The 27,145-nt window shown below is 37.6% G+C and overlaps 1 protein-coding gene across 1 annotated transcript; it reads left to right on the forward strand.

Annotated features, from left to right (window-relative positions):
• Positions 1-3,689: 3,689 nt before the first annotated feature.
• Positions 3,690-26,709, forward strand: HOXB5 (homeobox B5). The gene is made up of 3 exons (XM_070944689.1): positions 3,690-4,281; positions 10,893-11,137; positions 26,461-26,709. Exons 1-3 carry the CDS (start codon positions 3,690-3,692, stop codon positions 26,707-26,709), a joined length of 1,086 nt encoding a protein of 361 aa, XP_070800790.1.
• The last annotated feature ends 436 nt before the right edge of the window (positions 26,710-27,145 follow it).

Below are 27,145 nucleotides of genomic sequence, written 5' to 3' on the forward strand. Positions count from 1 at the left end.
GCCAGCTGAATGTCAGGGCATAAATATTTGAAGGGAGAGAACTACATTTTTAATGAAACTCAAGCATAATTGAATGCCTGCCTGAAGAGTTGTAGATAGTTTTTCTTTCACTCACTCTCCCGCCGTATTTGTGATCAACTACTGCCTCCAGGTGCCATAATTTCCATGAAAATTAATTTAAAAAATGATAAAGAGGTAGCCACAGCACCTCCACTCATCTCTAGGTACAGGGGTGCTGATTCCAAAGGGAAGAGAAATTAAAGGAAATCAATAGAGATTTAGCTTAACTTATGGAATCTAAAGTAATTAGGGATGAAGGTGGGGGGGAAGAGAATATAGAAATAAATTAGGGGGGAAGAGAATATAGAAATACAAGTGAGGAGACATGAGACTAAACACCACATAATGGAAAGAAACTTGGTCAGAGATGACTGCCCAGTAGAAGAATGAAGAGAGAATAGGGTAGAATAAATTACTGACTTTGGACCTTAATTCTTTCCGAATGGAAATGGATAACTCTCTCAAAACAAAGCTTGCCAGCCTGCTCTGGAGCTAGAGAAAGAATTCCACTTTAACTGTTACCTGACCAGGCGCCGAAGCATCAAGATCACTCATGCCCTGTGTTTGACAGAGCGCCAGATAAAAATCTGGTTCCAGAACCAAAGGATGGAAAAAGGAAAACAAGCTGAACTCCATTCAGTTAAGCATGGAAGAAGAGGAGAAACCAACTGAATGAAAGAGGGGGGGGAGGGGGGGAGAAGGAGGGAGAGAATGAGAGCCCAAATGAATAAATGAATGGGGAAGAAAACAAAATGCCAACAGTTGGAGAGCTCCAGAAATGGCAAGCCCTCCCCTCCCCCACCCCGCAAAAGGCACAACCGAGACACACATTTTTTGTAAAATATCTGAGACTGTATGGTAGTGTTGTCCTTTTTGCAACCTCACTTGCATTGGATTATTGAATTTTTCCTATCATAACCAAGTTTCTAATCCAATTTGTTTTCCCATCTCCCTTTGCCACAGATGCATTTGTGGTTGTCTTTTTTTTTTTTTTTTTCATTTACCTTTGGGTGTCTTCCTCAGGATTCTTGCTAATGCTTTAAGCAGAGGTGCTGCAATATGTGTCAGGTTTGGCATTATCTGATTGTCTTTATTTTGTAAAACAAGTGTCATGCACAATTTTACTTAAGTTTATGTTTTTTTATATAAAATTAAGTTAATTGAGCCCTGGGTTCTTTCTCATTTAACGGTTTTTGTTTTAAGCAAAATTATATTAAAAAGGAACAATTGCAACCTTAAAAGTATGGTGGATTTTTTGAAGTTTTTGTTTTAAAAAATCTGCTTTATTACAATTTATACAGTGTTGTGTTCGTAGTTTGTGTTAGCTATGGAGATTTTAAAAGTCCCATAAAAACAAGGAAAAAATACATTGAGAAAAACACTTGCTATGTTCATAATTTAAGACATGTCTACCCTCTTCCCACATCCTTTCTGAGGAATATAATTCCTAATAAGGCCTAATAAACAGGTATATACAAAAGAATGAAGGCTATTGCTATAAGTGCATTGTAAGCCGCCCTGCGTCTTCGGAGAAGGGTGGCATATAAATTGAACTAATAAATAAATATATCTATCTACATGAGGTGTGTGGTTGGTAAAAAAAAGTTTAAAAACCCTGCTTTTTTAAAAAACCCACATTTTCTTAAACTGAACAGGCAAGCAATTCCTTAAACATTACAAAAGTTAGAGGGTAAAATATATATCGGGTATTCAGACACCCACTTCCTCAGCCTAAACTTAAAGACCTTTTCACCAAGAATATATTGGAGCTCACATTTAATTTTAATATGGATTTTTTTTTTATTGTTTACAGCACAAGAGAGTTATGTGGGGAGCACAGTACATATATAATAAATCAAAGAAACAGGCACAATTCTCTTTTCCATTCTACATCTGCTAAAACATACATAATATTTTCATAGCCTTTCTCAAACATTGACTCAAGTTCCTGTTAGGTAAATCCTCCCAGTCCCCATCCAAATATCCTGTAACCAGCCTCAAAATTAAGTTAAAATATGAGACTATGGACTATGAATGTTCTGTGCTCAAAATTAACAGAAAGGTGTTAAATAACCAAATTTAAAATAAAATTCAAGTGGTATTTTAAAAAGAAGAGATCCTTAAATCTATTTTTCTCATAATTCTGTCTTCCTTTCCATTTCCCCTTCCCTTCCTAACGAAGCTTAACTATTCTTTGCTATTACCCTTAGCAAGCTGTTAACAATTATCCCTGGTTTGTTTGTTTTTACTATTTTATATTTTCGGATTTTTTAAAAAAGAAAAAAAGAGGTGAAAACCTGAAATAATTTCCTTTCTAATACTCTCTCATCCCAAATGCACAAGTATAAATGCATTGTTTCCTCCCCACCTCAAATCATCCCAGATCTGATGAAATATGAAATAATCTACTTGGAAGTCTTGCAGCTGCAGAATACTTATTCTTATTGCTACACTTTTTAGTAGCTATGATTATTATGGTTATATGCCAGTTTCAATATGGCTCATAATTTTCAATGAATTGCAAGCTGGGTTTTGTAAATTCTTGTAGGGTGGCAGAAAAATGGAAAAGAAAACATATTAACATGGCTGGACAAAAGAAAAGCACTCCAAGTGTTAACCAATCTGGACCATCATTATAAGATTGATCAGTACCAAGCATATTTAGTAATTTAAATGAAAGATGAGGACCCTCTTTATTTGAAACATTTGCCTCAAGAGATTGCCAGTCCTACAGTTTGCCATGCTAATTATTTGAAAAAAACCGGATAAAGTCAACATAAGATGACTCTTCCTGTCTGTTATTTACACTGGTATTGAACTGTAGGAATAATAGTAGGAATAATACTGTGATAATAATAGTGCAAAAATGTTCAAGCAGTAGTTTTGATGCTGGTAGTGACACCTAAGTAGGAGATGCAAATAAAAAATGTGGAAAGGAGAACTGTTTGCTTGATTTTCATCCAAATAAATTTTGTTGTGCATATCCCTTTCTAATATCAAAGCAAAAACAGCACTGAAATTTACTATTAAACAACTATTATTCATAATAGTAATAGCAACAATTCTATGGTGCATATACTATGACAAGAAAAATTCTTTTCCGCATTAGAAAACATGATCTCCTCAGAAAGAGAAAGTAGAGAAACAAAGATGGAAACTACACGTTTGGTGGGGAAATATTTTATTTCTAGAAAAGTTCAGGACACAAAAACTGAGCTCTTCACTACTTAAAAAAAGGTGAGTGAGGTAACCTCCCTGTCGGCTATTTTTTCATTTGCCCAGGAGGTGGTGCACAAGGTCAAAAAGGAGCAATCTGTGCTCGCTGTTTCCTCCCCCCCTCCTCCTCTGGAAGCCGCGCATTGATATGTGTTTAACGAGTCTCATATCGTCATTATTTGTAACCATAGAGCATGAATTGCCTCTTGAGGTCATCCGTGAGAATTTACGACTGGTCAACAAACGCATGCGATTCCCAAACGCACCCCCCAACCCCCATATTTGGCCTCATACATAGCAAAAACGAAGTACACTGCATCGCTATAACTCATTAATACATCATAAATCCTCAAGCACAGGGGCTATAACCACCACGAACCCCATAATTCAAGCCCTCCAAAATACAAACCCAAATGAGTTCTTACTTTGTACATTCGTTCTCAGGAAGCTATCCTAATGCCCCAGACTATCAGCTGTTAAATTATGGGGCCGGCAGTTCCACGGACGTATCCTATAGAGATCCAGGCAACATGCACGCCGGCTCTTACGGGGGATATAACTACAGTGAAATGGATCTGAGCACCAGGCGATCAGCCACCTCCTCCTCCAGCCAATTTGCAGCCGTTGAGGAGAGCTTTCGCGTCTTTTCTGCCCAGGCAGCGCCCGAAAGCAAGTTAAGAGAGGCGTTCAGCTGCTCCTTGTCATCTCCCGAATCCCTCCCTTGCACCAGCAGCACCAGTAGTGGCGGCATCAACGAATGCCGTGGAGGCAAGACAGCCGGGTCCGCCCCCGCCGACCAGGTAGCTTCTGTCGGCGCAGTTAGCGCCACCGCGTTTGCCGAAATAGACGAAACCAGCGCGTCCTCGGGAACCGAAGAGAGTGGTTCCCAAGTCAACAACAACGGCGCCCGAGCTCAGACTGAGCCGATCGCTACCTCCACGCCGGCCACGGAAAGACAAAGCCCGCAGATATTCCCCTGGATGCGAAAGCTTCACGTTAGCCACGGTACAAACTTGCTCCTTTTAAATTTGGTTGGGGGTGATCCATGGGATGGGTGCCTGCGCCTGTCCGTCTGTTTGCCTCTCTCTGGATCTGTGTGTGCGCGCGCACACACATACACAAACACACACATAAGGCGCAGGATTTTGGCAGGGCATATTTGCTTTGGGCGATGAGAGAAGGAATTCAATCGCGCCTTGAAACCACTTTCCTATCTCCTCTAGATTCCCTTTTCTGTTTGCTTTCAGTTTCAGTTTCTTTATAGTATTCTGTCACATGTAAATGCCTTATTCTCTAATATGTAAATAGTATATGAATGGGATATCAGGGGTTAATTTATTCTTCACTTCTTAATGTATTCATATTTCACCACTCCCATACCTAGCTCCACCCATTGTATATATAAGGAGCTGCACACACTCTCTTCTTAGCTTCTATCTGTGAATATTCAGTGAATATAGAATGCCTTATGTAAATAAAAGAAAATATATTTGAACTCTTAACTCTTATATAATTTATTGAGTCTGATCCTGAAAATATTGCAACAAGCTGGTAGCAGAGGATGGTTGAATTGACTCAATAAAAACTTAAATATGTCTAAGAGAGATAGGCCCAACACCAGGGCATACAGCAAAGAAATGGAAACGGATCAAGAAATAATAGATGAGTCCACAAATGCGATTTCGAGAGAATCCGAAGAATACACAACTGAAGACGAAGAAATAATAGATGAAGATGATGACCGAGAGGAAATTAAAATAGAAAACAACGAACTCAGGTCAGAAATATTAAAACTGTTAAAGAGCCAGAAAAACGATGAAAGCCTCATCGCGAACCTCCAAGACATGTTGAAAAACAGCGGAGCAGCGAGAGAGAAGCACATCGCTACCGAAAAGTCAAAAGACTCCAAAATAGTAAGTGATACGACTACAGAAAAGAACGCTATAAAGAAGAAAAACGGTGATCCCGCGCAAAATTTTGAATGGCAGCCATCTTGGTTTCAACAGACCTCCAGAGTGAGCGAAGCAGAGCCAATCAGAAAACTTGATTCAAAACTTCTGGCGCGAAAGGCACTACTAGATAATGAAAACGAAAAAGAAAAATCAAACACCTCAGAAGAATCAGAATCAGAAAGTGAAGGTGATTCAACAGATACTCAAATAAAGTCAGCAATGAAGACGCTTTTTGCTGCATTTGGACCAAAACTAAAAATTACCAAAAAGTCAACCAGAAAACGAACGAGCAAGCCAACGTCTCAAAATCTACCCGCTCCCATCCTGACGACGAGAGCACCGACGCCTGAACCAAGAGACCCCTGCAAATACCGTCCCACACTGCAGACCGATGCAAGCACCAACGCTCTCAAGAGAAGAAAAAGAACAAACGTCATCGTCAGAACCCCTAAGATCGAGCCGGAGACCGATTCATCTGAGGAGGAGCTGAACGAGCGAGCCGCAACGACGAGAACCTCTCACGACGACTCCAGGAACGAAATGAGCAACGCGCATGCGCGAGACTATGCAGACGGCCCGGGAAGACATGAGTTGCCGAAAGGACCCTGCAGACTCGTCGCGAGCATTCCCACGCCGTTTTGTAATTTCCACCATTTACAAGACCACGGACTACCTCCGGTTGTAAGTAATGGACCTAATAATGTCGGAAACTTGCCCAGTGACTTCCCAAAGCTGAGAATAGATGGCATTAATTTACAAGAATGGTATCAGCAGCTCCAGGTTGTCTTTATGAAAGAAAACTTACTGTTTTTCATCACTAATCCCCCAAAAAGACCTTGGACTTTAAAGTTAGACTGCTTACACCATAGAGCATTTTTCTTATTAATTTCTAGTGTATCTCCTGCCATGTATCACAGCATTAAGCAAAATCTGACTGTCTCAGAAATTATTCAATGCATGTTCAATTTGTTTCACAGTGATAGTGTAGCTACCACCACAAGAATGTCTAAAGATTTCTTTTCTTCTAGGATAAAACCAGGGGTTTCCATAAGTGAACATTTAATATCTTTAAACAAAATAAGAGCTGAACTGCATTTAAGGGGGGAGGTGATTTCAGACCAAACAATGAAAAGTGTTATCATCAACTCACTTGACCCATCATGGAACAATTATATGTCACATTTAGACACAATCAATCTAGGATACTTATCCATAGAAAGCCTATCCAATAAGTTAATAGCTGAAGACAATTCAAGGAAGAGTCGCTCTAACAATCACATAGAACACAAATCATATAGAAAAGTAGCTTTCCAAGAAAGATATAATGAAACATTCAGATGCCACAATTGTGGATCCAGGGAACACAATAGAAGAGATTGTCCCAAAATTACAAAAGAAAGACATAGGTCAGAACACAGAAACAAATACACCTATAGACAGTCTTCCATTGATAGACATAGATATAGAAGCCCACCAAATTACAAAGAGTATAGAGGGGGCAGAGATAATTCAAAGGACAGAAAATCTGGTTCACTAAATGGACTGAACAAGCAAGACAACACTAACATACAGCAAACTGAGGATAATAATTGGCTTATTGATTCTGGAGCAACCAATCATACCACTAATAATAAAAATATATTATCTTCATTTATAGAAGATAAATTTGTAATAAAGGTAGCTAACCAAGAAAAGGTCCAAGTATTAGGTAGAGGGAATGTGACCTTACCTGGTCTAGGAAAAATAGAGGGGGTATTACTGATACCTGAGATACCTCATAACATATTAAGTGCCATAAAACTAAGCAGAGATTCTGATATTAATATTGTGTTTTCAAAAGGAAAAGCAACTTTGGAGAAAAATAAAACAGATATAGGTACAGTAATGATTAAAGGAGGCCTACCTTATTTAATAACTAAGGAGAAATGGTTACACAACATTGATTCAAATATGGAAGATTGTATTGAACCAGATAATGGAAACATTAGCAACAGTGACAATGATGAATGTAAAGTAGCTCATGATAACAAGGATGCACATAATGAGAAAAAACCAAAAATAGGTAAGCCAATTCATGATGAGTGTGCTCATGTCTTACATAGGAAGTTAGGACATGCCAGTTTTCCTGTAGTACAGAAAATGACTGAACACGCAGAAGGTGTTAAAATAAAAAATTGTGAAAACTATTTGGAATGCTCAGTATATAAATCTACAAAACTAAAAACTAGTCCCAGGCCTAGAAAATCAACAAGGTCAACTAACAAAATTTTTGATTTAGTACACATGGACCTGGTTGGTCCACTAACTCCATCAATCATTTATAAAAAACGTTACTTCTTAACTATTGTGGATGACTATAGTCGCTATGGATTTGTTTACACATTAAAACACAAAGATGAAACCTTTCAAAAATTTAAAGAGTTTTACAAACGCGTAGAAACACAACACAATATCAAAATAAAACAAATAATGACAGATAGGGGATGTGAATTCATGTCTAAGGAATTCTCCCAATGGCTGAAGGACAAAGGAATGTTACATTACACATCTAGTCCATTTTCCGCGTTCCAGAACGGAATTGCAGAGAGGAAGAACTCAACATTACAAACCATGATTAGATGCACATTGGAAGATGCTGGCTTAAGCAAACAATTCTGGTCAGAAGCCCTACAATATTCCAATTACACACAAAATAGAACCTGGTCCAGCATTATAAATAAGACACCATATGAAGTGATGTATAATAGGAAACCAAAAATAGCGCACATGCACATATTTGGAGTCACCGCAGACGTACACATACCTAAACAATTAAGAAGAAAGGGAGAAAATGTGTCTAGAAGACTTAGATTTATGGGATATGAGACAGGTACAAAAGGATACAGATTCATTGATAATAATAACAAATTTGTAGTTTCCAGAACAGCTGTGTTTCATGAACAGGCCAACTGGTCTAAAATACATCTTAATGAAATATTCCCAAGCAACAACACAGATACAAAATCCCAAGAGAAAAGAACTGTAGAAAAGCAAAATGACAACAAACATAGAAACAAAACTAAGACATGGACAAACAGTCAACTCAAAATAAAGACAGATACATTAACAAAAAAGGAAGCAAGATATTTGCATGACAATAATAGTAAACCTGAGAAAACAATTAGAAACACTAGAAACCAAATGCCAAACAAATACAAAGATTATATAATGCATATGGATGGAGAATCTACGACACCTAACACATATGAGGAAGTGTTAAAACTTCCTCCTAAAGAAAAAGAAAAGTGGGAATTAGCAATGGCAAAAGAGATGGAAAGTTTACAAGGATTAAATGTATTTACACCTGCAATTGCACCAAAAGACAAAACAATTATTGGCACTAGGTGGATATATAAAATTAAAAATTTAGAGGGAGGCAATACTCTATACAAAGCTAGATTAGTTGCACAAGGTTATGCACAGAAATATCCAGAGGACTATACTGACACATACTCCCCCACAGTAAGAACTGAAAGTGTCAAAACGGCTCTAGTTGTAGCATCAGCACTCAATCTCGATGTATTCCAGTATGACATACAGACTGCGTATTTACACGCAAAATTAGATAAGGAAATATATGTAAGAGCACCTCACAGTCAATACACAAATAAGAATGAGATTTGGTTATTAAACAAAAGTCTATATGGGTTAAAACAATCTGGTAAACGATGGTATGATTGTTTAGTGAAAGTACTTAAAACTATGGAATTCAATGCTACTACTGCTGATAATTGTTTCTTTGTTAAAAAGGGTAATGATTACATAGAATTTGTATTGATCTATGTGGACGACATTTTATATATAGGTAAACATAAAGAAAGAAGAGAAACATTTGTAACAAAGTTAAATGAACATTTCTCATTGAAATCCTTAGGTAAAGTAAATAAGTACCTTGGTGTTCAAATTAGTAAAACTAGAAGGGGATTCAAGCTTTCTCAGAAAGATAAGATCATAGAACTTTTGAACAAATGTAATCTAAAAGATGCAAAACCCTGTGACACTCCAATGCAAACTGATTTCCTAAGAAATGCTGATGAATCATCCCCTGAATTCAAAGATAACACGTTCTATAGATCAATCATAGGTTCACTTCTTTACATTTCTAATTGAACAAGACCTGATATCGCTTTACCCCTCAATTTATTATCCAGACGTCAGCAAACCAACAATGTATCATTGGGAAGCTGTTAAAAGAATATTAAGATATTTAAAAAATACTTTAGATTTTTGCCTAATGTTAGAACCTAATAATGTCAAGGAACCGAAACTCACATGTTACGCAGATGCAGATTGGGCTGGAGACACTTCATGCAGAAAAAGTACATCTGGTTACTTATTTCTCCTAAACGGTTGTCCAGTTTACTGGTACACTGGCAAACAAGATTTAGTGGCCACTTCAACGACAGAAGCGGAATATGTTTGTTTATCTAAAGCAGCAAATAACCTTGTATGGTTTAATGATCTAATTTCTGATGTTTGGAAAAAAACTGCTCTACCTTTTGTCATGCATGAAGACAATAAAGCAGCCATTGAAATATCTAGATCTGACGCCATTGGACAGAGATCTAGACATATAGACATAAAATTTAAACATGTGAGACAATTATCTCAAGATGGATTTATTAAAGCAGTGCATTGTGAGACATCAGAACAATTAGCTGACATATTGACAAAGCCTTTGCCATCTAAACAACATAAATACTTGACTTCCAAGTTATATGTATTATATTGTTCTGAATCTGAATGTAATAAATGTAGCATATCGAATCGGCATTTAGAGGGGGATTTGTCACATGTAAATGCCTTATTCTCTAATATGTAAATAGTATATGAACGGGATATCAGGGGTTAATTTATTCTTCACTTCTTAATGTATTCATATTTCACCACTCCCATACCTAGCTCCACCCATTGTATATATAAGGAGCTGCACACACTCTCTTCTTAGCTTCTATCTGTGAATATTCAGTGAATATAGAATGCCTTATGTAAATAAAAGAAAATATATTTGAACTCTTAACTCTTATATAATTTATTGAGTCTGATCCTGAAAATATTGCAACATATTCAACTCATAGTGTTTCGTCTCTTTCAAAAAAAAAAAAACAACCCACCCCCCACCCCCCCCCCAAAAAAAAATCCAGGTTCCCTCCGTTTTTTAAAAATAGTTTTTATCAGTATGGCAAAAGTCATGCTATAAAGTAATATATATAGTAACAATATTGAAGATAACAATAATAGTAAGAATAGCGCTCGTAATAGCCTCGTACCAGGAGAGCGAAGTGTGGTACATGTTTGAAAGTAGTAGGAATTGGGAAGAGACAAGGAAAGAAATGGGAAAGATAAGGCGTGGGGTTAAAAAAAGAAATGCTGTTTGGAGCACAGACGGGTCTGTCAACCGCCGCTGCCTCCCACTCCGCCCCACATTTCGTCCGCAGGGGCGAAATGCTACTGAGAGACTATGCCTCTCACTTCGCCCAGCCCTTCACCTGGGGCGTGTTTGTAAGACTACCAAGGAGGAAACAGTTGAATGCGCGGTCTCTCGTTCTCTTTCTGTGCCTGTGATATAAAAAGAGAAACCGGGCCAACAGAAGGCAGTTTTCCCCATATCTTGTTATCATTCAGATATGACCGGACCGGATGGCAAACGAGCCCGAACGGCGTATACTCGCTACCAGACCTTGGAGCTGGAGAAGGAGTTTCACTTTAACCGCTACCTCACCCGCAGAAGGCGAATAGAAATAGCCCACGCTTTGTGTCTCTCTGAAAGACAGATAAAAATCTGGTTCCAAAACAGGCGAATGAAGTGGAAGAAAGAAAACAAATGCAGAAATATGGACTTAGCATCTGGTGGCAGTGATGTGAATAAAGTAGGAATTATAGCAAATAAGAAATAATGTGAATAAAATAGGAATCATACAGAGTCAGATATATGGGCTCTGGGGGACCCTCTTTATTCACATTATTATAAGGGGAAGATGTGCTTAGATACATGAACTCTGAGAGAACCTCTCTATTCACATTATTATAAGAGAGGAAAGTGCTTGTTGGAAATTACATTAACAAACAGTTAAACCTCATTAAGTGGTAATATATCTTCTGAGACCTAGATGTCACGAAAGGACTGCCATATGGAAAACATCTGAGTGACCTCACTGTGAATGACACAAAGACCTATATGTTACAAAGAGTTACTTAATCCAATAAATTTACCTAAGGACAGCAGTAACTCTCCCATTAACAACTACGAGCACTTAAGAAAAGTTGTGTGGCTAAGATAATTTTATAAACTAAAATTAATGGTTTAAGTAATTAGATGAACACATTATCCAATGTATGTAACCATATAGGGAAAATCGGATGTATGATCTCATGTTAACCATATATGGAAAATGTATGATCTCACTGAATCCTTTGTCTTAGAAATGTATAAAACCAGTTGTATCAGGGTTCTTCCCTTGTTCAAAGCTCCAGGTACAAAACTGGCTCTGAATCTTGCGCAATAAAATTGTCTCTGGCTGACCTAGGAATGTTGCTTGGTCCTTTCATTCCACAACAGCAGTGCTTTTCAGCCATAATGTATATCAAGCCGGAATATAAGAAATGAGAAGGAGGAGCAGGAAATAAAGTTTTAAACAAGCAAGCAAACAAAAAGCAACATCCAGCTTTGTTTTTGTTAAATTTGGAGTACTGTAAAATGAAACACTTTCCATTCAGAATGCTGTTGATTTATTATTATGGTTCCTCGCACAGTCAGCCAGTTGTTTGGACTGGATTTGGCATTTATATCAACCTATTGAGATAATAATAACAAAAATAATAATAAGCACCTTAGGTGCAATCCCAAAACAACTGGAGCACCACTTGAATATCATCGGCATTGACAAATTCACCATCAGTGTTTAGCGGCTTGAAAATTTTCCCCTCGGGAAAAGAGGGGAAAGAGAGCAGCCAGCCTTGGGTAGAGTTCCCCAAGAGTCCCAGGAATAATTCCTGGGGCACGAAGGGTGAGAGCTCCCTAGAAGACTGACACAAGCTCCGGACCCGGGACACTTCTGCATTTAGCAGAACAAGACGCCGCGACTATCCCTGCAACATTTTAACACTATTTTGGATACAAAAGCAGGCAGAGCAAAGGCAGGAGGAACTCCAATTGCAAGTATTAAACTTTAACTCCTGTGTATTGAGCACTTCCTTCTTGATTGCTGTGGGAAGAAAGTGAAAGGAAATGGTGCCGAGCCTTAATTGGGTGCGGTAACGAAAGTTAACTTCAAAGTACTCATCTGTGCTGATAGTCTCTGCTGCTAATAAATGGAACTTGTTTCAAAAGAAAGAAGAATTAAATTGGACTGTAGAGAAATTTAAATTTACTGAGGACTGAAACTAATTGGAAACTGAGTCAATTTCTGGGGTTGGTTGTTGTAAAAGTTTTAATTTGGAACTGAAAATTGGAAAATGGCTTCTAAGCAAATAAAGATTGCTGGGGCTAAAATTACTGTGAGTTCCCCTATTCCACCACCCAAACCGCAATCTTTGACAGCTCCAGCAGAACCACAAGTTTTAACTCTGGAAGCCTTGCAGCAAGCCTTAAAGCTGCAAGCCTTCTCTTTAGAAGAAAAAATTACTTCTGTTCTTGATGAAAAAATAAAAGTGGTGACTGATAAAATGGATGAAGTAACTGGAGAAGTGACAGAAATTAAGGATGAAATTCAAGCTCGAAATAAGGCAATTAGAGAAGATATTATCTTTGCATTTAAAGGTTTGGCAAGCCATATTGAAGGGTTAGATGAAAGATTAGAGGAAGTTAATCAAACGTGAATTTGGAGAATAAAATGGGAGAGGTTCAGACTCAGATAGAAAAAGCAGACTCGGAGGTGATGATGATACAATATAGATCGATGGAATTTGCTATAAGAGTAAGAGGCTTGAAAGAAAATACCCAAGAGAATTTGAGAGAGATCTTTGCAGAAGCCTTTGCACAAATAATTCAAGAAAGAAAGGAGGATCTGGATTGGCAAATGGATAAAATTTATCACATTAATTCATGGGTGGCTAGGAAGAGAAATTTACCAAGAGATATTGTAATTTACTTTACAACAAGAAGGCTAAGAAATATGATATTACAGGCTTCCTACAAAAATAAACTTCAAGTGGCAGGGCAGGAAGTTTTAACATTAAAAGAAATCCCTCCCAAAATGTTGAGAGCAAGGAAGGACTATGCTTTTGTGGTGGATGAACTCAGAAAACGTCAGATACAGTACAGATGGGAGATTCCAACTGGATTGGTGGTGGATTATTCAGGACAGAGATTCCGTCTGAATACATTATGGAAGGCAAGGGATTTTTACTTTAATGTATTAAAGGCTGGAGGTTCTTCTTCTCCAGAAACCAGAAGAAGAAAGGAAATAGAGGAAACAAGAATGGGAGTGAAAGAAATTACTCAGGCTCAGGCAGAGGCTCAAGGAGGGGCTTTGATTGTTGAAGAAGATTTACTACAACTTACGAGCTCTGCCCAAGATATGGAGTTATTTGGCAAAGTAGAGGAGCCGAGGGATCAAAGACAGACTCGAGCAGCAAAGAAACGCCAAGAGGAATTAAAGGTGCAGCAAGTTCAGATCAAAGCACAAGAAACTACAAAATCAGAAGCAATGGGAGGGGCTAGGCCGAAGATCAAAGTGAAAGATGACCTTCAGCTAATGCTTGGAAAGCTTCAAAGTGCCAAAAATGGCAAGTAAATTTCTAACTTGGAATGTCAATGGATTAAACTCACCGCAAAAGAGGAGGAAAATATTTCATTATCTGAAGCAGTATTGTTGTGGAAAATGAGAGTCTGAAACACATTCCTGGGTCAGACAGATACATTTATTTGCGCAAAGGTTCAGTGCTGTGTTTGGTTCTTAGCAAAACTGAACAAGGACAAATTATGATTTCACGATTTATATATGTTTTCAAGACAAAGAGTTCTAAGAGCCTTTCCGGCTTCCATATATGGTTACATTAAAAATACATTATACTTACATTACACTTTACTAATTACCAAACCATTACATACTAGTTAATAAAATTATTTTGGCTACACATTTTTACTACTCCATCTTTTACTCATAATTAAACTATTACAACTTTAACTAACCCATCACTTTATGTTTTACAACTGTCCTTTAAGTGCTGTAATGTTTAAATGCAGAAATTATGGCTATACTTTAAACAATAAGTAACCTTCTGTCTCCCATGTATATCTGTTCAGATGTTCACATATATCTGAATTTCCATAGTTTTTGATTCTATTAAGAAGATGTATAGAATCAGTGGGTTTGACACAGGGCCATAGGTCAAGTAATTATGGGGACATCCATGAACTAATTGCTTAGTTTCTTTTCTTTATCCGAGTCAGTCATTCACCAGAACCCCACTCTTAGCTTTCCTGATGGATGACAGCTGGGCCACATCAGAAGATATATTTACCAATAATGGAGTCCAGCTGCCTTTAACCAGCATGTATACTTAATGTGAATAGAGAGGTTCACTCAAAGTTTATTCAGAGTTCATAGATTTGATCTGACTTTATGTACCTGACTTGGAATGATTATTTCTTTTATTCATCTTATATTTACCTCATTTCTACCTCAGTATAAAAATGACATTATATGCCTACAAGAGACACATATTAGAATGCAAGATCAAAAATACTTAACAAATGCAAGATTGGGGACACATTTTATAGCATCTGCACTGGAGAAGAAAAATGGTATAGTTATATACCTAAAAAAAAGGCTTAATAGCTAAATTAATTGAAGCAGACCCACAAGGAAGATATATTGCAATTGAAATCTTAATAGAAGGGAAAAAACATTATTGATTGGACTATATGCACCAAATCAGCAACAAGAAAGTTTTTATAAGACTTTACATGCTAAATTAATACAGTGGAATTATAAAACACATATAATGATGGGAGACTGGAATGGAGTTTTGGATATTAAAAAGGACAAAAAAGGATCTCTACAAAATATTCAAACACGTGCTAGATTGCCTAAATCTTTTTTTGATATGATGGAAGATATGGAGCTGAGAGATATTTGGCGTGAGAGGAATGGAGAAGAGAAAGATTTTACTTTCTTTTCTGACAGACATCAGTCATTTTCCAGGATTGATTTTATATTAATTTCTAATGAATTCTTTTCTAGGGTGAAGAAAATGAAGATATGTCCAAGAACATTAACAGATCATAGTCCGGTTTGGATGGAATTAGAATATGAAAAGACACCCAGGAAGTCCTGGAGGCTGAATGAAAATTTGTTTAGATATGAGGGTAATGTGAAAGAATGTAAACAATTTATGAAAGAATTTTTTGTTATGAATTTGCATAAAGGTACACCTATGGAGATGGTTTGGGATGCAAGTAAAGCATATATGAGAGGTATTTTAATTTATTTGAATAATACATATAGACGTAAACAGGAAAGGAGACGGAAGGAGTTAGAAGAAGAAATAAAAAATAAAGAGCAAGTATTAATTTTAAACCCAACTGATAAGAAAACAAAAGAAACAATTAACTTATTGCGAGGACAATTTAATATGTTGATGGCAGACCAGGTAGCAACTAATTTGCAATATACCAAACATAATTCCTTTTGTAATGCGAATAAACCAGGCAGATGGTTGGCATATTTGCTTAGGAAAAAACAAAAGCTACGTACTATAGAGAAAATAGAATATAAGGGTAAAGAGGTGTACCAGCAAAATATGATTAAAAAAGCATTTTCAGAATTCTATACGAAGTTGTATACTAGTGATAAGATTCAAGGTATAGATATAGATAAATATTTACAGAGGGGGAATATTTCTATAATCTCAGAAGAACAAAGGGAAGGTCTGAATCAACTGATAACTGTTGAGGAAATTATTTTAGCAATTAAACAATTGAAGGTGGGAAAAGCCCCCGGGACAGATGGGATGACAGCAGTTTATTATAAAAATCTGCAGGTAGAAATGGTGGAACCACTTAAAGAATTATTTAATAAAATACAAACTGGAGGACAAGTGCCTCCTTCTTGGAGAACAGCATTTATTTCCCTGATTCCAAAGGAAGACCAAGATCATACTCAGCCAAAAAACTACAGGCCTATATCATTGTTAAATACAGATTACAAGATTTTTACTAAAATATTGGCAAATAGGCTGATGCCAGTTATGCAACAAATGATTCACAATGACCAAACTGGTTTTATTAATAGGCGATATATGAAGAGTAATGTAAGACAAATAGTTAATATATTGGAGTATTTGGGAAAAAACAACCAGGTCCCTGCGGTGCTTATATTTTTAGATGCGGAAAAAGCATTTGATCGATTGAACTGGAATTTTTTATTGAAAATAATTGAAAAGATGCAATTTGGAGAGTATTTTATACAATCTATTAAGGCAATATATCAGCAACAAACAGCACAAGTAATAATTAATGGTAGTTTAATGGAAACTTTTAATATAGAAAAGGGAACAAGACAAGGATGTCCTTTATCTCCATTATTGTTTATTTTAACTCTGGAATTTTTGTTGAATAAAATACGTGGTTCAGATAAAATAAGGGGAATTAAAATTAGGAATGAGGATTACAGGGTACGAGCATTCGCAGACCTGGTTGTGACTTTGACCCAACCAATAAATTCGGTTATAGGTTTAATGGATATAATTAACCAATATGGACAAGTCTCTGGATTTAAAATTAATGCAGGGAAAACGAAGATAATAATTAAAAATATGGTTACAAGTCAAAAAGAAGAAATTGAAAGGATAACAGGATTTGAATCAGTTAAGAAGGTTAAATATTTAGGGGTTTATATTACAACATCAAATGCGAAATTATATAAGTGTAATTATGAAGTACTGTGGTAAAAAATTCAGAAAGAGATGGAAAGTTGGAAAACATTGCAATTATCATTGCTGGGAAGGATAGCTGCAGTAAAGATGAATATTTTGCCAAAGTTTTTATTTCTTTTCCAAATGATACCAATACTAAAAAAAGATGGAAATTTGAACAAATGGCAGAAGGGTATTACTAATTTTGTGCGGGCAGGAAAGAGACCAAGAATAAAATGAAAAATAATGCAAGATATACGTGAAAGAGGAGGTCTCAAAATGCCTAATTTAAGATTGTACTATGAGGCAGCTGTGCTCTCAGCAATTAGTGATTGGATTAATTTAACAGAAGAGAGAATACTGAATATTGAAGGGTATGATTTGTTATATGGATGGCATGCATATTTACTATATGATAAAAAGGTGGATAAGAATTTTAAAAGTCATATATTAAGAAATGCATTATTACGTGTATGGAAAAAGTATCAATATAAATTAAATAATAAATTACCTGTTTGGACAATACCCAGACATATGATAGAAAATATAAGTGTGGAGCATAAACAAGATGTGACTACTTATAAAGAGCTTCTTATTCTGGAAAGAGGTATATTGCAATTAAAATCTTTAGAGGTATTAAAGGAAGAAAGGAAAATCCAAACCTGGTTTCAGTATGGGCAATTGTATACTAGATGGAAAGAAGATCAGAAAATTGGCATTTTGCAAAATGAAGAAAACTTAATAAAACAAATCAGAGATCAAAGTCCAATGCATATTAAAAGGTTGTATAATGCACTGATAGAAATAGATTCAGAAACTGAGTTAGTGAAGGATTGTATGATAAAATGGGCACAAAACTTTGGGGAATCAATATCTATGGATGTATGGGAGAAAATATGGGTTAGAAATGTGAAGTTTACTCAAGCCCAAAATTCAAGAGAAAATTTCTACAAAATGTTTTATAGATGGCATTTAGATCCCCAAAAGTTAGCCTGTATGTACCCGAGTTTACAACCTACATGTTGGAGATGTAAATGTGATGATGCAACATATTTTCATGTATGGTGGACATGTAAGAAAATTAAGGCATTTTGGATTAAGATATGGTGGATTATACAAAATATTCTTAAAAGGAAGATAAAATTTACTCCACAGTTGTTTTTATTGGGTATAATTAAAGGATGTACAGTGATAGAGACTAATTTGATTTTGAATTTAATAACGGCAGCCAGACTTTTGGTGGCGCAATATTGGAAGAAGGAAGAAATACCTACTATTGAAGAATGGACATTAAAAGTAGCCAATTTGGCTGAGATGGCTAAAATTTCTGCATATTTGAAGGACCGTTCAAATGAAAGATATGTACTGGAATGGAGAAGATGGATTGACTATATACAAAACAAATATGGGACTAAAAAGTTGCAAATAGCTTATGAATGAAATATTTAGATGATTTTTCTTTTTTCTTTGATATTTTAGTACCTATGGTGGAGTTAAAGAGTAAGGGGAAGTTAAGAGTTTATAGTTAGTTTGCTTATGTTAGATTATGTTTGTTAAATGCAATACCCTGTATTTTGCTCTGGGAAGTCGGGGGGGGGGAGGGAGAGGGGAAGGGGGGGGGAAGGGGGGGAATTTGTTTGTAAAATATTTTAAAACTTTTCAATAAAAAAAAGAAAGAAAAGAAATAGGAGGACTGTGGCAAAAGAAAGCAAAGGTAGTACCAATACTCATAGGTGCCTTGGGTGCAATCCCAAAACAACTGGAGTACCACTTGAACACCATCAGCATTGACAAAATCACCAGTCAATTGCAAAAGGCAGCTTTACTCGGAACAGCTTACATCCTGCAACAATACCTTTAAGACCATCAAACATCAACATCTGCCTATCCCAGGTCCTTGGAAAGGACTGGATAGATGGATAAAATGCCAAATCCAGTCTGAACATCTGGCTGGCTGTGCAATGAACAACAACAACAATAATAATTTTAAAAAACAAATTCTGTGAGTACTATTATTCTATCGTGTCCTTCGCTGCAATCACAACCTTTTGTAGGAAGTTAGCACCCACCCCTTTTCTAGAAGAATGAAATATTTTAGGAAATATTAAAAAGGCAGAATATTATGTTTCTCTGGTTGAGAAATGGAGAAACATGTTTTAAAGACAAAGCAACTCCCACCTTCCTGCCTCCCCCCCTTTGTTAATGGGCCAGAGGCAGAAACTTAATCTTTGACAATAGGACCCATCTGCAACACAATAGCAACAGAAACTCACCACATGGCACCTGGGAAGATTACATCAGCCAGCAAGGCTAGCTAAGACCCCCACCCCCTGGGAGTCTGACAACCAATCAGGATACTCTTTCCGGGCCCCAGGAAGTTCAAAGCCAGAGAGAGCATAAAACCCGGGGACTCGGCTGTATCTCGCCCCTTTTCTGTTCAGGAACTCAAGCCATGTGATCCTGTCCACCATTAAACCATCTTTCCAAGCAGTCTCCATGTTTCCAGTGTCTTTTTCCCCACTTGGAGCTGAACCCAGAAGGATATTTCTTCCAACACTTTAAATTAAAAGATAAAATCCAGAGGCTTCTTTAATGCTTTAGATGTTCTAAATGTTTGTGTCAGTGCTATAATGATGCTTTCTGAAAGAAGTTAGCATGTTGTTTTCTTTTTTCTTTCTTTTAATGTGTGCTTTTTAAATGTTATAACTTATTTATAAGCTAGTACGGGGAAGGAAGGATGGGTTCTTAAAAGTTCACAACATTGTGGGGAATCCTACCTCTTTTCCTTCTACTCAAGTATGGGGGCTTCTGCAGTTCAGTAGCAGGAAAAAAAGAAAAAATTAAAAACCATCAACCACAACAAACTTTTTTTTAAAAAAACAGTGTGTATATCTCTATATAAGCTCATGTATCTATTTGTCTTTGAAATTGTCAAGTCTGTGAGTTTATTCCTGGCTTTGTTTTTATCCTAGGCCAGTCCCAAAACTTTTTTTTAAATAAATGTGAGTGAAGTTCACTTTAAAAGGATATATGATTGGACCAACAATAGTATGTTTAAAATGTTTGTAAATACTAGAAATATTTCTACGGTGATTAATAGGAAGTTCTAGTGAATTCAGGGTGAATTCAGTGTTTTGTGTGACTGAAATGGCATTTGTCATGTCTAGTTACCTGTTCCCATCCTTGCCAAGACACTGTTCGCTGTTCTGTTTGCTGTTTGTATTGGTTTGTTGCCTTAACTTGAAGTCAAATAAACGTTTCTCCTGGACAGAAAAATAGTGCCCTTCTTTGCATTTCTTTATTCCACAATATTCACAAGTCATAGCATTAAAGTTACTCAACAGAAAAATCTGCATTTTAAAAAGACACCCAGAGAGAAAGTGTATTCTCTTCCTGTGGCACAAGCCAGCTGCCAGGTTCTCCTCAGGAGATCTTTGTCCCTCTCCCACTTCCCTAAAATCTCTACTAAGCCAAGGATACAAAATCATCCCCTGTAAGTGGTATTAGGTACTAATTAGGTACTCAACTAGCACAACTCAGAAAGAAAGACTAGAAAACAGTGGTTCAGTTCTCAAAACTTCCTTTCCTTCCTTAGACTAAGACTCTGACCACTTTTTGCAACATCAAAAAACACTGGAGGGAGAGTATAACAGATTAGAACTGGAACTACAGAAAAAAAGACAAGAAAAGAAGCTCAAAAATCAAATGGAAATAATAAAACACAAACTGAGCTTACTCGAAAAAGAAGAACTGGCACGAAAAATTAAGAGTATAAAACAAAATTTCTTCGAAAACGCTAATAAACCAGGAAGATGGTTGGCATATAAACTAAAAAAGAAAAAAAAAACAGATACAAAGTTTGATAGACGAGAAAGGTACACTACAGCATCAAAGTGACAGCAAAAAAAATAATTCAGAACTACTATGAAACACTGTACGACCAAGAGGAACTATTGAAGGATAAAATAAAACGGTACCTAGAAAAGGCCAGGTTGCCTAAAGTCCCTGAAGAAATAAAATCTACATTAAGCGAATGGATAACAATGTTTGAATTAACAGAGGCAATTAAGAGACAGAAGAAGAATAAAACACCAGAACCAGATGGCCTACCAGAAGAATTCTATAAATAACTACAAGATTCCCTGGGACTATTAATGCTGGAAGTTTACAATGAAGTCTTGTTAGAAGCTAAAATACCAAAATCCTGGATGGAAGCAAATATCACCCTCATACCAAAAGAAGACGCAGACTTATCACAGATTAAAAACTATAGACCTATCTCACTTTTAAATGTGGACTACAAAATTTACACATCAATAATAGCTGAAAGATTGAAGAGATTCCTGAATGAATTTATACATTTAGACCAGAATGGTTTCCTGCCGAATATACAAATTAAAAACAACATGAGAATAATTTTGAACACATTGGAATATTATGAAGCACACCCAGAAAAACAAATGGTGCTGATGTTTCTGGACGCGCAGAAAGCATTTGATAATGTAAACAGGCGATTCATGATACTGCAGCTAAAATATATGGAATTTGGGGGGGAAATTATCAATATGATCAAGGCAATATACACTAAGCAGACTGCAAAAGTGTTTGTAAATGGGGACATAACAGAGAATATTAATATTAAAAGAGGCACAAGACAAGGATGTCCATTGTCCCCCTTATTATTTATTCTGACTCTGGTAGTGTTAAATAGAAACATCCGCCAAGATATAGAAATAAAAGGCATGGAGATAAAAAAAGAAAAATACAAACTACAAGCCTTTGCAGATGATTTGGTTTTCATAGAGGAACCGCAAGAAATGGAACCCAAATTAATTAAGAAAATAGAAGACTATGGTGATGTTGCAGGATTGAAAATAAATAAAGAGAAAACTAAAATCTTAGTTAAGAATCTTACAGATAAACTGTTCTGCCCCAGCTCCGGATTTCCGAGGATATTGACACACACCAACGGTCCTTATGAAATTTATTAAGTAGCAAGAATAAACCAAAGTCCGGCAAAGGTTGGCAACCTGCCCAGAAAACAAAATACGATAAGACTTTTCCAAAAATGCTCTGATGATAATTACAAGTTGTTTCCAGCAAGAAACTTACTAACCGCGTGTGACTTAAATAGGCTAAGGGAGTGGTCAATTATCCTCAAGCCTTACTCTCAAGGAGACCTCCTCCTCCTGAGTAGCCACTCCTGTCTTTGGCAGCCCTGCGTGCTCGAGCATTGAGAAGAGGCTCCTCCACTTCGCTCTCTCCACTTGAAGAAGCCTCTGGAGGTTCTGAAGGCCCTGGCTGAGTCTCTGCCTTTGGCACCACATCTTCTTCAGCCTCCTCCTGACCGGTAGGATAGAGAAAGCAAGGGGGAGGGTCGCTGAACGTGGGACTTTGTGTTCAAAGGGAACGGAGGCCAAGTGGGTATTGAGTGAAAGTAAAAGGGTAATAAAAGGAAAAGAAAGTCTCCGGTGCCATTAAAGAGAGCAACTCTTGAGTATGTCTGTATAGACAGGGGAGGTGCTAGTACCCGCTGGAGGGGCAGCCAAGTCCTCCCGGATCTCTTTTTGATCCAAAAACCTAGCAGAATTCCCTAAAAGGAAGGTGGCCCGTACTTCGTGAGGGAATCAAAGTCCTTCCCAGATTTTTTTTTCCTGAAAACCGGATGAGGTTAGATAGCCCGGCTAAGCCAAAGTGAGCCTTACATTTCAAGGATAATGGGAAGCTGTAGCTTGAGGACAGAGGAAAATCCCCTGGAAGAGTTGATTGTGGCCTGGGATGCCAGGCAGACGCCAGTCTTAGCTGGCATGAGTAAAAGAAAAGCCAGGAAATTGTGTAGAAAATGGGCACTGATAAAAGATGGCACCGGGAGACAAATTTGGCTAAATAAAGGTACTTAAAAGAAAAGGGAAATGTATAAATAGGAATGTTGGGGTTTTTGTTTGTTTTGTTTGTATGTCTCTCTGTCTTCTATGCAACCACATGGTACGTTTGTTAAGATTTGTGCCTTCCCTAATTTAACTGAGATTTAAGGCGGGAATGATCAGTGTGTGTGTAAATCTCAGAGTTCTGTTTTCTTCTCTTTGTCCTCCTTGTTTTTGTGTGTGTGTGTCTAAGTCTTTGTGTGCCCTTGAGGTAATTGTAACTGTAAAATGTATCTGATCCCTAGAGACAAGAATTTTAAATTGTTAGAGGAAAAAAAAAATGTTGAAACAGTGAAAAATGGGGGAGACAGAGAAAAGAGAAAGAGCCTTTACCCTGTGTTTGTCTGGCCAACAAGAACAGAGTAAAGAGAACTTTTCATTTTCATCTTTTTTTTTCTCCTTCCCTCTCTGTATCTTAAAGTAACAACTCAAGTTTATGAGGAAACATTTTAAGTTCATTTACAAGAAAAAAAATCAGTCTTGCACTCACTGTATGTGTTTAAATGGTTTTACCTGTTCATCTTTTTCCCGAATAAACAGAAAAAAGACCTAATGGAAAAGATAGACATTCAGAAAGTAAAAAAAGTAAAATATTTGGGAATCTACCTATCAGCGAGATGTGTAACTATAAAAGAAGACAACTACTTAAAACTAACAGAGCAAATAGAACTGGATTTGGAAAAGTGGAAAAACATGCAACTATCACTGTTAGGAAGAATAGCCACCATCAAAATGAATATCTTACCAAGACTGTTATACCTGTTCCAAACAATCCCAATAAAGCTAGAAAGGAAACATTTTGAGGAACTGAATAGAATAGTATCCAAATTTATCTGGCAAGGTAGAAACACAAGAATTAGTCTGAAATTATTACAAGAGTCTACCAATAGAGGAGGTTTTGGGTTGCCAAACTGGGAATTATACTATCAAGCAGCTGCCTTTACTTGGCTAAAAGAATGGATAACTCTGAGACATAGACAACTGGAGGGACATGATTTGCAACTGGGGTGGCATGCCTTCCTATGGTATGGGAAATACAAAGCACACAAATACTTTCAAGGACACTATATTAGAAACGCTCTGCTCTCAGTATGGGCAAAAATCAAGGAAAAATACTATTTGAAAATACCAGTCTGGCTCTCCACAATGGAGGCACTAATGCACCCAAATGTGATGGATATGGGAAAAATTGTAAGAGACGGGGGAATTGAAAAACAAACAGGAATTGAATAGCCAAGGGATAGACTTAGCATGGTGGCCGCATGTAGAGATACAATCTAGATATATTAAAGATGCTAAAACATATGGTTTTTATAAAGAACCAACAGAATTGGATCAAATATTAACGGGACCGGAGGAGAAACTGATTAAAAAATTCTATAATTATCTATTGACTATCAGAATGGAAGAGGAGCAAGTAAAGGAAACCATGATCGCATGGGCTAAAAACTTTGGGTATCCTATAGAATTGGACAAATGGCAAAAGTTGTGGGATAGAAACTATAAATTGACAATGTCCACTGCATATAAAGAAAACCTATACAAAATGTTTTATAGATGGCACTTCCCTCCAGCAAGATTAGCTAGAATGTTTAAGAATATGTCTGCCAAGTGTTGGAAGTGCAACCAAACCCCGCGCTCGTACTACCACATGTGGTGGACATGCCCGAAAGCAAAAAAATATTGGACTAAAATACACACCTGGGTAGAAAAAATGATAAAGGAACATATAGATTTAAAACCAGAAATATTTCTGTTGGGCATTATACCAGAAAAATACAGTAAAAGGAATGTATATTTAATAGTACATGTGTTAACAGCGGCCAGAATCATGTTTGCACAACATTGGAAGGGCGAGGAGATCCCTACAGAAGAAAAGATAATAACAAAAATCTTAGAATGTGCAGAAATGAATAAACTAACACTCAAAATTAAAGAAAAGGAAGACACTGAATATTTTGAGATATGGGATCTGTTCTATCGATGGTTAAATAAGAGAAACAGAAGTTAAAACTTCTAAAATCACAAGAGAAAGATTAATTTTACTATTAGGGTTGATTATTGTAACTTATTAATTTTTATTAGTATTAATAATTAATATGTATTAATATTGTTATGTCCGCGCAGGCATGAGCAGAGACTTTTCTTCTGCCACGCAGGTGCGGGACATATTTTAATGTTATTGGTTAAAGGCTGATAGTTTTCCTTTAAAATGGGCTATCAGCCGGAAGTTGCATGTGTTGTGGCCCCACCCTCTGAGCCTGTCCCATCGGAGGAAGAAAGCTCCGAGCATGAGGAAGAGGAGTCAGCCAGGCCTCCCTCTCCAGGCCCCTCCCCTCTGGCACTGTCTCAGGTGCCGGCCGAGGGAGAGGAGATTAGCAGGGAGACAGGTGGCTCGGATGAGAGCGAAGGAGAAACATCATTCCTGGACGCACGCCTCCGAAGGCGTGATAAACGATTGCAGCAGCTCAGGAGGCGTGCTAGGAATTAGAACTGAGTCACTGGACCACACCCCAGAGACTATATAATAGAGGGTGGTGGCCAGTGATCCTTGTGACGAACAAAAGTAAACCTTGGATAGTCACTAAAGCCTCGTCCGAAACTGCTGAGAGAAATATTATTCTGATTGGACTTTTTGTACGCTAAGTATCTTATCTTTCTGTTTTGTGGAAATAAACGCACTTGGCAGACGGTGTGTAAATTGCTGCCAAGTTGGAGATAAAGACCTGGGTGTGTGCCAAAGTGTTTCCTTAACCCTCGGCTGGCTGTGTTTGTGTGTGTGTGTGGACGGGGACAGATCATCATGTTGGTTTTACTGAGTCATTATCTGCAATAAACATTGCTGTTGGAAGTTTGGCTTCTCATCTGTATTCCTACTCCCACACATTCCATTGGCGACGAAGGAGGAATTGCTGGGCCCTGAGCCAACGTAGAGATAAAAGAGGCACGCGTGAGTGGAGACTGTTTGTTTTCAAAAGAGAATGGCTAACTCACCACAGTTTATTCCGTTTGATCCTGAAACACAGACGTGGGCTTCTTATCTAATCCTTTTTGACTGTATATTGGAAGCTAATGAAACTACCAATATCACAGACAATCGTAAACGAGCACTTTTTTTGAGCATTTGTGGAAAAGAAGTGTTTGAGACAGCGAGGGCCCTCATTGCGCCCCAACCCCTGCAGACAGTTCCTTGGGACATATTATTAAGCAAATTGAGGGAACATTATGCTCCTTGACCATCTTGCATTGCTAGAAGATATGCTTTTTACCATAGGGACCAGGCGGAGGGTGAGTCTATCAGTTGTTATATAGCAGCCCTCAGGAAAGCAGCTATCTATTGTGAATTTAGCAACTTAGATGAAGCCCTTCGAGACAGATTGGTCTGTGGGGTTCGGGATGTTCGGTTACAGAGACGATTATTGGCAAAACCAATGTTAATGCTACAGACAGCAGTAGAGGAGGCGCAAGCCGCCAAATCATCGAATAGATCGACGGAAGAGATACAGAAGTTGGGCAGCCCCCTGGTGGCTAGAAGGGGACAAACCGTCCATCAGGGAGAGGTGGAATTACGGGAGGACACTGAAGATGAGGGAAATAATCATGATAATGTCCATCGGTTGAGAGCGGCTAGCAAGGAGCATAGATGGACAGAGGATTGAAAGTTGTTCTCCTCGTGTATAGGGTGCGGCGGAAACCATCCAAGAGCTATGTGTCGCCATAAAAACACTATTTGTAGACGGTGTGGGAAGAAGGGTCACCTAGCACAAGTTTGCTGTGCCACATTGCTTGCCCCCCCAACTGGACAGACTTCAATTTGAAATGGGGAGGGAGCATGGCCCACTGAGGCTAAGAACGCCAGAGGACGAGTGTTTTACTATTAACACGGACGCTTGTCGTTCAGAGAGGGTGAGCAATCAAACTGGGATTCCGGGAAGTAGTAAAATTTACATTACTGTCCTTATTGCGGGATCTCCCTGCCGGATGGAAGTGGATACAAGGTCAGCAACAACAATTGTATCCTGGCAGACTCTACAGAAATTGGTGCTACACGGAGACGAGCGGAAGCTTATGCATAGTCGTATTCGTTTGCGAGAT

The sequence above is a fragment of the Pituophis catenifer genome, unplaced genomic scaffold (assembly GCF_029215685.1).
Source record: "Pituophis catenifer annectens isolate HBS135680 unplaced genomic scaffold, rPitCat1.0.hap2 SCAF_5, whole genome shotgun sequence".
NCBI lineage: Eukaryota > Metazoa > Chordata > Lepidosauria > Squamata > Colubridae > Pituophis > Pituophis catenifer.

What these genes read in the sequence shown, in the direction of transcription:
- HOXB5 (XM_070944689.1), top strand. Translation starts at nt 3,690, where the DNA reads ATGAGTTCTTACTTTGTACATTCGTTCTCAGGAAGCTATCCTAATGCC. An exon ending in AAAGCTTCACGTTAGCCACG is followed by an intron (nt 4,282 to 10,892) that starts GTACAAACTTGC and finishes GTTATCATTCAG; the next exon opens with ATATGACCGGACCGGATGGC. An exon ending in GTGGCAGTGATGTGAATAAA is followed by an intron (nt 11,138 to 26,460) that starts GTAGGAATTATA and finishes GTTCGGTTACAG; the next exon opens with AGACGATTATTGGCAAAACC.